At 38.4% G+C, this 15,989-nt stretch overlaps 1 protein-coding gene across 1 annotated transcript in view; it reads left to right on the top strand.

Moving 5' to 3' along the window:
• The window catches only part of LIN28B (lin-28 RNA binding posttranscriptional regulator B), a 68,867-nt gene that overhangs the window by 30,135 nt on the left and 22,743 nt on the right, over nucleotides 1–15,989 (top strand). Inside the window, exon 3 of the mRNA XM_026726490.2 lies at nucleotides 9,970–10,154. Coding sequence (XP_026582275.1) covers nucleotides 9,970–10,154 — 185 coding nt within the window. The remainder of the gene's footprint in view (nucleotides 1–9,969; nucleotides 10,155–15,989) is intronic.

Here is a 15,989-nt window from a genome sequence, read left to right as displayed (position 1 = left end):
TTTGAGGAACAACTAGATCCTCAGGATTTCAGCAGGTCTGGGCCATATTTCCAGCAAACTTCTGGGTCCTATGCCCCCTCTCTTCCCTCCAGAGTTCAGGCTTCCCAGATCAGGCCGGAAGCTACCTTCACACCCACTGCAGCTGGCCTTCGGCACTCCACTACCTTTGATAACAGGCCCAGGAAGATCCAAGATGTTGTTTCCTTAGACATTAGACAGGGATTGGCTGAAGATTTTCAACAGATTCTTCGGCCTCTGGAAAGGGTTCAGGCCCTTCTCCCTTCTCAGTCTATGGCTTTCTTACCTCCACAACAAGATTTCCACAGACCCCAAGACCTCAGGGTCCATTCTTCACAGGCAGAATGGGAGGAGTATGAAGGGGAAGAGGGCGCCTCCCTATCTGAACACAGTTGCTCCTCGTTCAGAACGTGAAGAGGGTGAAATCTGTGATCTCAATCTTTCAGAGGAAGAAGACTCTCATCCAGATCAGCCCTCTTTAAACCCGTACTTAGCAAGGCTTGGTCACTGCCAAGCTGTCACCTGCGGAAGCAGCACCTGAACCACAAGGGGAACCCTCCGGGCAAGGAGACTCGCTCTTCTTCACACCAGTAGTACACAGGGAGGTTTTGCCTTCTCCCCTTTTGTTTCTCGACATGGTCAAGGAGCAGCGCACTTCCCCTTCAGCAGGTCCTCATCCATCATCTTTGGACAAGCAGTTCTACAATGTCAGCACATCCCTAGCCAACACCCTTGCAGTGCCCTCAATAGACACTCCGGTTGTGGCATCATTCTCGTCTTCTGGCACTTCCACCGAGCGAGAGGATGTCCTTAAACTAGAGGACAAGCATTCCGAACAGACTCTCAAGTGCAACCACCAAGCAGCTGCGTGGGCTTCGAATGCTGCATCAGTTTTCACGAGGGCATCTCTACGATGGCTGCACCAACTGCAGGACCGATTGCCTGCCTCTGACCTCAGGTCTCATGAGGACCTTAACGAATTTATAGCAGCAGCGGAATTCACTGCGGATGCCAGCCTCAATTCCACCAAATTTGCATCAAAGGCCATGGCATCTTTGGCAGCAGCAAGAAGGCTTCTGTGGCTCTGAAATTGGCAGGTGGAGTCACACTGCAAATGAAAGCTGGCAGGAGACTAGCTTTTCGGCGAGGCTCTAGAGCCGTATCTCATCGAGACCAGAGATAAATGTAAAATTCTTTCCTCCTCAGGGAAAAAAGCTGACTATCGCTCAGATCCTTATCACCGACCTGCCTTTCTGGTGGAGTCCACCTCCCGCTTTCCTTGGCTACAGAGGGTGTATTCTCAATGCCAAGACCAACATCAAGAACCACCTGGCAACAACCTTCTGCTGATAAATGGCCCTTTCAGGGGGGAGGGGATCGTGCCTTCTGTCGCTCTAAGTAATACCTCGTTCTCCCCACCCATCGGAGGTTGCTTAGCCTTCTTTGCCTCCAAATGGGAGGAGCCAACGACAGATGCCTGGGTGCTCAACACTGTTAGGTCAGGGTTACAATTGGAATTTCTATCATCACCCCCAGAAAAACTTTGGATTTGTCCCGTTTCACGGGACACTTCAAAGGGAGCCCTTATGAATTCTCTCCAATTCCTAACTCTAAAAGTAGTTTTCCTTGTTTCTATCACTTCGGCCAGAAGGGTGTCAAAACTGGCCGCCCTTTCTATCAGGCAGGATCTTTGCACCTTTCACAATGATAAGGTTGTTCTCTGTCTGGACCTCTCCTTTATCCCAAAGGTTAACACTTGGTTCCGTTGGTCCCAAGACATTGTGTTACCTGACTTCTGTCCCCTTCTACACCATGACTTAGAGCGCAAGAAGCACACTCTAGATGTTAGAAGGGCTCTTAGAATTTACATCAAGTGCACTTCCCCTTTTAGAAAGACAGAAGCCATGTTTGTCTCCTTTTCCCCTTCTCACTTGGGGAGCAAGGCCTCTTCCCCTACTATTAGCAGATGGGTCAGGACATGCATTACAAAAGCCTACAAGCACACAAGCTCTTCTGGTACCCCGTGGTCTAACAGCGCACTCTACCAGAAGTGTGGCCACTTCAGGTGCCTGGGCCACCCAGGCATCTTTGGAAGAGATTTGCAGAGCGGCCACGTGGACATCCCCATCTCCCTTCATCAGACACTACCGTCTAGATTCCTTTGCCTCGGCAATGGTGGCCTTCAGCAGACAGGTTCCTCAGCGAGTGGTTCCACCATCAGAGTGATTGGCCAGATGAGGACCCGCCCATGGACATGCAAACTTTGGTATGTCCCATCCTGGGCTCTCGCAGCATGGAGGAGAATGGGCGTTGGTAAATTTACCTGTGAACGCCCTTTCTATCTATGCTGCGAGAGAACCCAGCCCCTCCCTTGGTTCATCTGGAGATGGTAAGGCATGTTAATGTATTGGATTGTTTGCTTTCAGAGACACTTCTTCAGTCTGTCAAGTATCTTCGCCAAAGCTGGTGATTCTCCTGGGGGCTGGCTTTATATATACAAGTACAGACTCAGCTTAATGATGTCATAAGGAGTCTACCCATCCTGGGCTCTTTCACAGCATAGATAGAAAGGGCGTTTATAGGTAAATTTACCAATGCCCATTCCCCACCATCCAGTCAGAGTTGAAGAAGCTTCTTGGATGAGAAGTGAAACGTCTTCAAAGAAAAGAAGAAGAAAGTCCAGTTGTCTCCTGAAAGGAAAAAAAAGCACAGTTGAAAAACCATGACCTGGATGACTGAGAATCTCTAAAGAATTTATGCCATGTTTTTCTTCCTTCACAGTTTGTTCCACCTGTAGGAGTTCTCAGCCCCATACATCTCTTAGCAAATACAGCTGATCGATATAGTTTTTTGGGTTTGGAGCATGGTGTATCATTATTAGTTTTATTGTTTTCTGATCAAAGTTTCAAATTTCATCTAGGTCCAGTCAATTCTTGCTGCATATTGTACGAGGGCTAGCCACAAAATAGATTACGTTTTGTGATAGAAAAAAAACAAAGTGTAGGAAAAAAAATTTATTATATACACTTGAAAGTGACACTTAAATACTACTTTTCAACATATTCACCGAACAAATTGAGGCACTTATCATAGCGGTGAACAAGCTTTGTAATTCCATTGTCATAAAATTCAGCCACCTGAGATTTGAGCCAGTCAGTCACACCCGCCCGCAGTTCCACGTCGTTCGTCAAAGCACTGTGTTCCAAGCCAGGTCTTCATCTTTGGAAACAAGTGGTAGTCGCTTGGTGCAAGATCGGGGCTGTAGGGCGGATGAAGAAAAATCTCCCACTTGAAAGCATTCAGGACTTCTCGAGTGCCATAGTTTGGCCGTTTTTAAACTTAATGCACCATTGGTCCACTCCACCTTCAGTGATGATGTTGTCCCCGTACACTTCACACAGTTGCCGAAAAATTTCAATCGGTTTATGGCTGCAGTTGCACACTTGTTGATCCCAGATTGCATTCCAGTATCTTTGTGGAATTTCCAGTGCTTTTTAGCAAACAATCCAGCTCAGCCTTCATTTTTCCAAATAGTTTTAAGTCATCTTTATAGAGCAAATGCAAAATTTTTATTCCTTTTTTTTAACCTTACATTTAATGTATATCTCCCCAGTTTGCCTTGTTCAAAATTATTGTCAAAGGGTTCATTGATAGTATAAAAGTAGCAGTCTCCAACCTTTCTGGGGGGGCCCAGATGGGCAGTGGCAGGGTGGAGTGGGGGAGGGGATGACTTTGCATGTGCAACCTAATCTTGCAAATGAAGCTTTACATGCTTGCCCACCACTTGTGCGGCCTGATTCCTAACAGGCTGTGACCCAGTACCGGTTCATGGCCTGGGGGTTGTTGACAGTGGTGCAATTCAAAAAAATTTATTACTGGTTCTGTGGCCGTGGCTTGGTAGGTTTGGCAGGAGAAAGGATACTGTAAAATCTCCTGTCAGAGGTGGTATTTGCTGGTTCTATGAACTACTCAAAGTTTCCGCTACCGGTTCTCCAGAACTGATCAGAACCTGCTGAATACCACCTCTGGTTGGGAACTTCTGTTACATGGAATAAAGATGATGATGAATCACACTGGAAAATTCCATGTTTAATTTTTATTTCTTCTAATTCTTCCCATCAGCCATCAGCTTTGTTTGCCAAAGTATCATTGCAATATTCATAAACTGCCAAATGTTTCTGCTGATTCCAAAAATTTTGAATCTTTTTCCAATCTAGCTATGTGGAACAGAATTGAATGCCTTTTCGTAGTCTATCCAAGCCATAAAACAAATTTATCCTTTTTTAAAAATTATTTAAAAAATCAACTTAACCAATCAATAACTGGTCTTCCATTCCCCTCCAATCTTTGTAGCATCCTTTTTGTTCTACTATTTTTATTTGCCAATACTGTCCTTAAGCATTGAATTACAAGCTTTGTACATTTCTTTAATATTAATGAAACGTAAGATAGACAATAATAATAATAATCAGACATCCTAAATGAATGCAATGCAAATGATGCTTATTTGATTCACTGTATTATGCTCCAGTATTTATTATGATAACTTCAGTCTCTCTTTAAAGCAATACTAACTATGAAGCACACCCCAGTTACCAATTGCCTTACACTTTAAAAAAAATCAAGGAGAATTTCATTCAACAGTATTATTTGGGAACCCTGTCAACATTTTTTTTTTTTTTGCTCTGTGCAAATCTGGGCTAAGAGAGCTTTAATTGACAAGAATCTTGTCAAGAGGATTTTAAAGCCGAATGGCAGCTGCTGCATAGGACCCCGCAGATGTGGCCATATGCAGAAGTGCTTTCTCTTGTTAAGGTCATGAAAAGACTTAAACTACAGAAGAAACCAAAGGGGAGTTTGCGACAGAAGCATTTCTTCCCACCCCAGCTTCAGGCTCTATCCCATACAACATTTACAATTCTTTTCATATAACAGTTCAAACCTGAAGTCTTGGCTGTATTATGATTAAAGTGACTGACGTGTTGCTTTCAAACACGACCCAGAATACTTCCTTAAGTTGTGTGTGGTAAATTGAGCTATACTCTTAGAAGCTTGATTCAGAAATGTAATCTATGCCTTGTGATGCAAATCGTTTGGTGGTTCATTATGTTTGTATTAAGAGGGTTCTTACATGTTGGCTGGAGAAACATTTCCTCAGCTAAGCTTTGGGAATCAGAAGTTCACTCCAATATGGAGTTAGTAAACAAGAACCTGGCAGGCTGCGACTGTTAACAAGCCCATAACTCCTGATGCCATGAATCCTGAACATGCTTGATTGCTTGTGGAGACAGAGAAGTTCTCTCCAAATTTAAATCATGGAACAGCATAAAACAGAATACATCTTTTGAAGAGCTTTTATGCTCAAAATGTGCATTAACGATATTGTGAAATTGCTAAGCAAGCTTACTTAATAATATGATTTAGCTTCAGATCAATAAAATAAGAAATGGAGAAACATATAGGATACAAAGACATTTCAAAGAAAAGTCCTCACTTTCCTTTCCATGCTAAACCAACAGGTGTTTAAATTTTGACTATAAGCCCACAAAAGAAAGGAAAGTCCAAATTAAGCCTCATTATTGGAGCCTTTTCTCTCTTCTGTGGGCACCTGCTAATAGGAGTGAAACACAAATACCAAGAAGAGAATAGGCTACAAGTGTGAGCCCCAAAGTGATTTTCCTTCTTTCTGTGAATTTCAGTCAGATTCTGAAGAACCTTCTGACAGATGTTCTAAGCAAACATTCAAGTGACTTGGCAGACTTGGTGGAAAAGATCTTTTTTGATAGAAGTCGCTAGATGGTATTTACAGGAAAGAAGCGGATTTGGAGAGAGTTAGAAGTGAAGAAGCTTTGAAGTTTTTGAGACACAAAACATTTTCAAAGAGAAGAAACCAAGATAGTCCAGTTGTCTTTTGGAAAAAGCACCTTTGGGACACCCATTTTAAACCATGACTGCTTGGCAAATGTTGGCGTAATGAAAGAAAGTGGGCATTACCACAATATTGTGAACTTAAATTTAATTTTAAGAAAACAAATAATTTGGGGGATATTTGTGCATTGACAGTGAAATATTATCATGTTTATTCAGAAGGAAGTGCAACTAAGATGAGAGGGTCTTGCCTCTAAGAAAATGTGCTTAGGATTATAGCCTTTAAACCATGATTTAGACCAGGGGTCACCAACCTTTTGGACCTCAGGGACCACCAAACTCACAATTTTAAATTCTGCAGACCAGACACCCTTGGAAAATCCCCAAAAAAGTCTGCAGGAAAATTCCCCACCCAATTTTCCTATTGATCGATCATTATTTGGAATTGCAGGATACCAGCTCAAGCTCCGTTCTCGGAAAGAGAGGGAGAGAGAGAAAGACTTTTGGCTTCATGCAAGGAAAGTAGCAGAAACAACAGAAGTCTTTCTTTCTCTCCCCCAAATTCCACCAAAAATGGTTTTTGTGAGACTTGTTGCACCAGTGGAGCAGGTTACCTTGCAGGGTCCCAAAGACTCATTTCTGGCAGAGTTTGGGGGAGAGAAAGAAAGACTTTTGCTGCTTTCCTTGCGTGCAGCCAAAAGCAGAAGAAAGAAGCAGCCCAGGGGCCAGACGAGGCAATTGAGGCAAGTTCCTCCCCTTTCCCCCCCTCCCTACCTTGTGTTGTTCACAATGCAAGCCTTGTATTCCTATGGGCCATGTGGGCAGCGTAGCCTTGTGTTCCCAGGCAGCCTGGATTAATTGCTTTGGGAGGTGCTTTGGGGGTGACAGCTCTCTGTGGACCACGAGTGGTCCCTGGCCCACTGGTTGGCTTTATCTAGACTTTATTTTGTCAGATTGGTTTTTAAAATAATTTTTGTTGATGCCATTGTTGTTTTGAATCAGATCAAGTTCAAAGTGCTGTTGTTAAATTGGTAATTTATTGATGCAACAGTAAGCCATTAATCTACTTTACCATTGCATGTAAACATAGGCATTGTCACATTATAGTTAAACTTACCCCTACATTTCTTTTAGCAGTTTTTTTGTCTGTATTTCTGAAGCAGAAAATCAGTTTTTTTCCTTTCTGAACTTGAAAAGTATTTTTGATTTTGAATGATTTTTAGTAATTTTGATTTTTAATATATATACACATAATATAGCTATATCTACCTACCTTTGTCTATTATATATTAAACTCCTCTTGGAACTATAGTCATATATCTTGTCTGTTTAAGAAGCACTCAATCATCATTGTGCTTTAATACAAATAGTGCTTTTTTTGTTTGATAATCCTTGCTCATAATGATGTATTGTATGTATGATTATGTTATCTCTCAAGTCAATTTCTGACTTCCACAGAAATAAATGTCAAATAAGTTTTTGTAGAAGTCTTTAGATCCAGGTCATGGTTGTCCCAAAGGTGCTTTTTCAGGAGGCAACTGGACTTTCTTGTTTTTTCTTTTGAAGACATTTCACTTCTCATCCAAGAAGCTTTTTCAGCTCTGACAGGATGGTGGGGAATCCTTTTGCAGAAGAAAACGTTTCTTCTGACTGTGATAGCATGTGCAGAGAATAAAATCAGCTGACCATACATTTCTGTCATAATTTTAAATTCAGAGAAATAAGTAAGAAATTAAACACGCTTTGAACTTTTTTTGTAGGAAGCAAGTGAGTGAATTTCCTCAATCAGCCTTTCCATATTTTTTCTATTTTTTACCCTGTAATCTGTTAGATTTCACCACTAGCAAATCTAATATCAGAAATTAAATCTAATGTTTCTGGCTTGCTGTAATCAAGCTATTTTAATTCTTTCCAGTTCACCTATTTATAACTTTCTCTTTCCTCATTTCAATAGCTTACCTTCCCAAAGAGCTATACAGGTAGTCATTGATTTATAGTAGTTTGCTTTTGTGACTGTTCAAAGTTAAAACGGCACTGAAAAAACTGATTAATGATCATTTTTCACAGTTACGACCATTCCAGCATCCCTGTGTGATCATGTGATCAAAATTCAGATGCTTGGCAACTGGTTCATAATTATGACTGTTGCTGGGTCCCAAGGTCATGTGATAACCTTTTGTGACCTTTTCACAAGCAAAGTCAATGGCGAAGCCAGATTCACTTAACAACTAGGTTGCTAACTTATCAACTACAGTGATTCACTTAACAACTGAAGCAAGAAAGGTTGTAAAGGGGAGCAAGATTCACTTAACAGATGTCTCACTTAACAACAGAAATGTTGGGCTCAATTGTGATCATAAGTCAAGGACTACCTGTGCTGCCTATGTCAATATTTTTGCTTCATTTTTTCACATGTTAGTTTGTCAAAGTAACTTCATCCTATTTCTAAGATTGTTACTCACCTCATAATAAAGGAAGGCCATTTGTGGGAGTGTCCGGTTCTTTACCTGATATTTTAGGGTTTAAAGATTGCAACGGGGAAGGGTGTGATTTTTCAAATCTAAGGAGTTAAGGAACTGTTATTATAGGTTTTATTCAGGCATAAAGATTGAACTTTCTTAAATGTCTGAATTCAGATTGGAACTAAATCCTAGAATTTCATTGCTGATGCTCTTTGTATGTCATACTCCTAGTAAGAATATCCACTGTGGAAGTAGTCCTCAACTTGCAACATTTAGTGACTGCTCAAAATTACAAAATTGCACTGAAAAAAGTGACTCTTATGATTATTTTTCACAGTTATGACCATTTCAGCATCCTCAGGGTCACATGATTCAGATGTGGCATGAAAGATTGTAAAATGGGGCAAAACTCATTTAATAAATGTCTCATTTAACAACTTAAATGAGCTCAATTGTGGTTGTAAGTTGAGGCTCAATTGTGATTGTAAGTTGAAAATGCCCATAAAGCTCCAATGGGGTGGGGGGGTGGGGAATCTAGAAACAGGAAACATTACATACACTGGTTTTATTTTCAGTAACATTCTATCTTCCTTTTTTAAAAAATTATCACCTTTCCTTTGCCTTCATTCAAACATTCATTCAGCCTATGCAAGGTTTTTGGTGGTACTGGAGATATTGGTTACCTTCTTGTATGTTTCTCCCCCCCCCCAAATTCCCAGACTGACCCACATTTTTGGAATGCCCAGGTGTTTTGCCATACAAGTCCATTCCATAGCTGAACCTGTTTAACTTCTGAGATCAAGTCAGTTGGAGGGGTGCCACTATGGAGACAGAATGAAATAAATTCATTGCAGAACAAGATCTTCTAGATCTCTTTCATTTTGGAAATCCTTTTGAATAAATGTGCTTGGGTATCCTATTTAGAAGAAGAAGAAAGTATCTAAATATATTTACACAAAAGCCATTTCTTGACGCAGACCAATAACAGCTATGGTTAGAAGGTTGGGAAAAATCAGGGAGACCAAATTGCAAAACTCTGGGTGATTTAGTGGCAGTTAGTATCTCTCCACCAAACCTTTTCACAGTTGTTCAAAAGATTGGGCAGAGTGATGACAGAATGATGGCAAGAAATCATCCTCATGCTTTTTTTTCCTGGGGGGAAAAAAAGGAAAATAATAGGAAACATAAGTAATGATGCTTTCACTTCAGTATCTAGTCAGTTTTTCGATACCTGTTATCGTTCAGATGTACTGAGACTATTCCTCGCAGAGTTTTTCAGCTGACACAGGCATCAGTTTTGGAAGTTATAATCCCATCTCTTTATATTGTGGAAGACTGCCCTAATCTGAGGCTTTGGGGGTTTTCTTCTCAATTTGGCCTTTTCATTTGAGGAGGAAGAAACTTGATGTTGCATAGCTGCAGAGGTTTAGAATGCCAGCCTATGCAAGATTTAAATGACAGTTGTATAACAGGGCTTTATTTAGGAAATCTCACATTCATTGTACATGGCAGGGGAAAGTATAATAGGTTTGGCTAATATAATCCTGTTTTGATTTTGACAGATTTTAGTATTTTGTTTTTCTAAGTCTATGGTAACTAAGAATATTTTTCCTATTCACAGAGCAAGCTTTTCATGGAAGGATTTAGAAGCCTAAAAGAAGGAGAACCAGTGGAATTTACTTTTAAGAAATCTTCCAAAGGCCTTGAATCAATACGGGTAACAGGTCCAGGTGGGAGTCCCTGTTTAGGAAGTGAGAGACGACCCAAAGGAAAAACAGTACAGAAAAGAAAGCCAAAGGGAGATAGGTAACGGAGTTACTAACTTTTTCTATATATGCACCTTTTCTGAACGTGTTTATTTCTTAATTATTTGTGAATAAATGTGCATCACATGTATTAGACCCAGTTGGTGGTATTGTCTAGATATGTGAATTGCTTGATTTCAAAAATGAAGACTGGGAAGTCTCTGGAATTTACATGCTTCTGAGTTTTTGATTCATCCCAGTGATGCAAGTTGACTTGCTTTAGGTGAGCAAAATTAGTTTTTCAGATGTTCAGAAGCATACTCTCCATAATTATGATTTGCCTGGTGTCAGAGTTAAGTCCAGTGCAATGGTACTCAAATATGGGTTTATAAAAACTGGATGTTGCCCTCCAGCATCAAGTTTTTATCAGTCAGTTTTCCCATGTTGGCTGTGTACATGTATAATATGTGTCTCAAAGCTTCTTTAGATGTTTCCAGAAAATAGGTTCTACACTCAGAAGAGATCAGAATATCAAGAGGGGGAGGGAGAGAGAGAGAGAGAGAGAGAGAGAGAGCATGTGTATGTTTATGTATATATAGTGTGTGTTTCTGAACATTTAATTGAAATTTGGTAATAATTTATACTCTGTATTTATGGTTCTCTAGTAATATAGGGACTTACATGATGCCACAGTGCTATAGAAACTGGAAGACCACAACTTGCATATTATGACAGATATGTAATCACTGATCTTTATGCTTGCTTGTTTCAGTTTAAAATAGTCTTTTAATGCTAGGGCAACAGGGTAATCACAAACTTGTGAGTGAAAGTCAAGAACAGATCTGCTGCCTTGGGCTTGCATGATTGAACAAGGCTTATACAGAAGGGAAAAAATTGAAGATGTTGAAGATAGACTGAACTGCAAATGTAGAAACACAGTAGTATTATAAATGAAACATTCTTTTAAAATAAAGAGACCCAGCAATGATACTACACTTATTTGCTTGAGAGCTCATATAGATATTTGCTAAACCCTTTTTTATGATTTTCTTCACCACTTTCTTTTACAACACAATAACAGTATGGTCTCTTGCAATAAGTAACTGTTCCTATATTCTAGGACCAAAAACATTTTGATTTAAGGAAAGAATAATTTCCAAGCTTTCTACCATGCAAAAAAAACATGGCTGCAGTTAAATTTTTAAATGCTTTTACATTTTTTATTTATTTTTCACATTTATGAACTGCCCATCTCTCTCAAAAAGGGGCACTTAAATACTTAGTTCCAATATTTACACTTTTGCACATTTGTTCTTGAGCTGCAGAGCATAATCCTGTGTTTAACCAAAAATTACACAGCTACAGTATTCCGAATTCAGGGGCCTCCTGAGTCCAATGTGTGATCAGACATGTCTTGTCTTCACTGAATAAAAGAAAATCTGTTTTATATTATTATGCTTTACCCTGAACTTGGGCCAATCCAGTAAACACTTCTAATGCATATTAAAAATGCTAAAGTTTCTTTCATTTTTCTCAAAGCCAATTGATGCAGTGGTTGATTGGTTGGAATAAGTTAGAAGAGATTCACTTTTAGGTCCACCATCAACCACGGAATCACATTGAGTAACTTTCAGCCACCAAATCTCTCCAGCCTGTCCTACTTTGAAAAGGTGGGATATAAATTTAACAAGCAAAATAAATACATTTGTTGCTGAGGATATTTGCTTCCCTTTTTTTTTTTTTTTTTTTGCATTCATCTATCCACTTCTCTTGTTTTTCCTGGTGGTCCAGCACAGTTTGCTTTGCTCCCTGGCATCATGTGTATCACAAACAGAATTAATGGCCATTGAAATAGCACCTTTAGATGAGAACGGATTATGAATATTGGATTTCTGCCCGGATGGGGCAGGTTATGATGTTTAGGAAAACATCATAACCAGTAGAGATGCTTAATGTGTATGAATTCATCAAAGCTGTCTATATACTATTAAATGTTCATTGTCATGACATTTAACTCAGCAAAATAGTGCATCATATAGCAACATTTTTGAACCAAGTATATTGTGGGTTAATTTATAGAATGTGTCCAAATCTGGGACTCTTGACTCCCAATTGAATAAAATTTAGGGATGTTGTGGCTGCTTTAGTGCTACTGAGTTGCTGCTTTCACCATTTTAACATTCCATGGCAGTTTCTCAGCCAGTCTCACAATCCTCACTTCTTCCCTCCATCCAGCAGCAGCCACTTGCATCCCTGCTAGAAAGGGAAGGATGCTCCCTTCCAGGTTCCCATAAGGGAATGCAGTGGGGAAGCCTGAAGGAAATCACAAGTTGTTCCTGCTTTACTTTTTTGCCTGCCATTGGTTATTCTATTCTATTTAGGTAAAGAAATATCTCTGAAACAATGATACAACAGGGCAGAGTTGTCTAGTTCCATATTGTTGCTACAATTACAGCAGGGATATATTCTTACAATCACCAGGAATCTAATTTGACACAAGGAAAAACTTTACTGGATAAAGTGATTGGGAACAGTCCATCCATTGAAATTGTGACTGTATACATTCTTGCCAGTGTGAGGCACAAAAACCCAGGCAAACTGAGGGCATGGGCAACTTAACCTGTAAAGTTATAATACAAGAGACAGAACAAAACCTTTTCAGAATATAGGTTTGAATTTAAAACAGCTGTCTTAAATTGCAGCTTAAATCAAGGATCTTAAACTCATTTAAGCCAAGGAAGTGTATACATTATAAAATTGTGTTTTGTGTGTAAGAGTGGAGTGGGGAGAGTTTTTAAACTTGAAAATCATGACTAAAACTGGGTGTGGATGACAGTTTCAGACACATGGTCTCCAAAATTTTATTTATATATCCATGGTTTCCGGAATTATGTTTTGATGCTCTGTTTCCCCCCCCCCCCTTTTTTTAAAATTCTTTTGTCCCCTTCTATATTTGGTTTGCATGTGACTTTTTGTAAAAGGAATTTCTCAAATTGGGAAGGATTTTAGGAAGATTAAAATAGTACTACAGAGAAGGTGAGATTTTTTTTACAAGCTTCTAATTTGGTTAAGCTTGTCTGCTCATTGTAGAGAGAAAGATGTTAGAAAAAGGGAGAAAGTAGAGTCTTTTTTTCCATTCAGCGTTATTCTTACCTTACATCTGGAGTCTCTTCATAGTCTGTTTCTGTTGGTCATCTTTGAGGTGAATCAAAGTACTTTGCAGAGGACCAATGCATAATTCCTGGTTTATTTTGTCCATGCAAAATATGAAAAATTAGTAAATTGAACCTATCAGTTTGTTCTCATCTAGCACCTTCTGTATTAGGAGCAATGACACACACCATATTGTATTGTTGGGTGGTTTTTTTGGTAATTTACTTACAAACTTGTAATCCTAGTTTATTTTCTCTTCACATTCCAGAATAAAAATCTCAAGTTTATAACTTTGACTTTTTATAGATTTAGTTTCTGGTATGCATGTAGCATTGAATAAGCCATCTGTTAAGCAGGCTGGGAAGCAATTATTATATATCATTGTATAGATACTAATTATACGTATTAGTTCATTATTGCCTGTAAATCAGTATTCTTGGCAAACAAGATATTTAATTTTAATTTTAGTTCTGAAAAGGTGATTTTTGACACTTAAAATAGCCACTCAAATGACGGATGATTTATGGTTTATAAGTAATATTTATAGATTGCATTAATACAAAATGCAGACCTTGGTATGTCTAGTTATTACACTTTACATTTATATTTCACTTAATTATGCAAATGTGTACAATATTAATAATAAAATTGACAGCGATAAGATCATTATCACCAACAATCCCTCTTTGAGGGAGATAGGCATTTTAAAAGTTAGATGATAGATAGATAGATAGATAGATAGATAGATAGATAGATAGATAGATACATACATACATAGATACATACATAGATACATAGATACATACATAGAATGATGATAGGTAATGATAATGATAATAATGAGACAGAGGAAGAGAGATAGAGATGGAAGATGCAAAAGGAAAAGAAAGGAAATCAGCAATATCACACTGATTTACAATTTCAAAATGATTGTCCCTGAGAAAAAGACAATAGAAAATATACATCTTCAAGAACATAAAGTTGAACAGATTTCTTAAACAAACAAACAAACAACCATAATCCAGTCTTCTGAAAATAAAATATAGTACTGATTATGAACATCTTCCTTTTAAAATAATTTAATCAGTTATTTAAACAGTGCCTTATCTTTGGTCTCAATTTATAATTGTAAATTTGTTTTGGTTCTAGTGTGATGAATTGCTGCTTAATTAATATGAGAGGGTTAAATTGCTTTGTGCATTGAACGCTTTATTTCATTCAGAAGAAACTTCTCTTTTCCCCTTGATATTTAAGAGTTTAAGGAAAGGCATTTTTGTTAGCATGTGCGTCAGATAGACAACCATCCATCTCTCTTCAGCAGCTGCAAAATGTATGTTAATATTGATCATTCTGTTTGGGATTTTTTATTTTTCTACTTGCATGTATGGTAAAACAGGCATCGCTCTAGAATCCGAGGGAGCAAGAGGGGAATTTTTCATTGGGTATGAGGAATCTTTAGAAGACTGCAACTCATGCCTTCAGCTGTATTTCCTCCTTTGGGGAAAAACGGTGTAGTAGAATAAAACAAATAATCATAACTTTGGGAAGCAGATCCCCAATTCCTGCATAATCAATCATTCCTCATGTCTGCAACTTAAGGATCATTAAAGGCTTCCTGGATATTGCCAATCCCCACCCCCAATTCAGCAATAGAGCTCAGTGGGTGGCCTAGATGGCAGTTCCCTATTTATCAAGCTGCTGGCTTACTTCAAAATGTTTGTTACACTCACATCACACTCCCTTCAGCTCCATAGGAGACAAACAGAAGAGCAAATGCATTATTTCATAACTTTAAAGACACTAAGTTAATTTTTCAGATGGTCCATGGGTCAATAAATTGCTTTTTTTTTAAAAAAAATCTGAAAGTCTTTATCATTTTTTCTGAGTCGTTTTGGGATTTTGTTTCCTGTGCTGGCCTTGTGTCTTGAAAAGATGCCCACAACCCTTAGGAAAGAGGAAGTATATTATTAAAGGTAGTTAAAGGTTTTCCTATTCTTGGCAAGCTAGATTGACCTGCTACATGAATCTTGTTGGATCATTGCATATTTTTTTTAAAAAGAAACCAATGTTTGGAAATTTACAGCATGGAAATCACCCGATCTACAGCTGAATACTTTAACATTATTGGGTGAAACAAAACTAATATATTATACTCTGGAAATAGTTTTAAAGATACATTTATGTACATACATATCACCATTGCATCCTTCTAATGCTAATATAGCTAATGCTACAACTCAGAGAAACTAATGAGAATTGAAACTAATGTATCATTTTAAAAATTAAAAGGTAGATTACAAAATAACTTAAATAATATAGACTAATGTTTCAAATTTTCTCCAACTTCTTTCCTCTCCAAAGGAGTTATTTGATTATAATTTTTAATGTACAAATTATAGTACTATGCAAATCACTTTAAATACATTTAAAACTACGAATGGTTCGGGCACATTTCTGTAAATATAATGGGTTTGTTCTATCTTAAGACTTATTTGGTCAGATTTTTGAATTTGCTGTTTAGTAGTTTCTATTGTAGAAGAGAAATCTTTCAGGCATGAATTGGTAGTCCAGATATTTTCCAGCCTGTCTCTTCTAACCTCTGACCTCTGTTCCTATAAGGTCAACATTTTAGGGCAGGAGATTAGATAGTTTCAAGACTGGAATAGAGCTGCAGAAGGAAAAAAAAAATAGCACATTTCAGTTGGAAACAATCTCCAAACAAATTTTTAATAAATAATTTAAG

Source organism: Pseudonaja textilis, chromosome 1 (assembly GCF_049901715.1).
Source record: "Pseudonaja textilis isolate UNSWEBS1 chromosome 1, rPseTex1.2, whole genome shotgun sequence".
NCBI lineage: Eukaryota > Metazoa > Chordata > Lepidosauria > Squamata > Elapidae > Pseudonaja > Pseudonaja textilis.
This window is presented reverse-complemented; position numbering and strand designations above follow the sequence as displayed.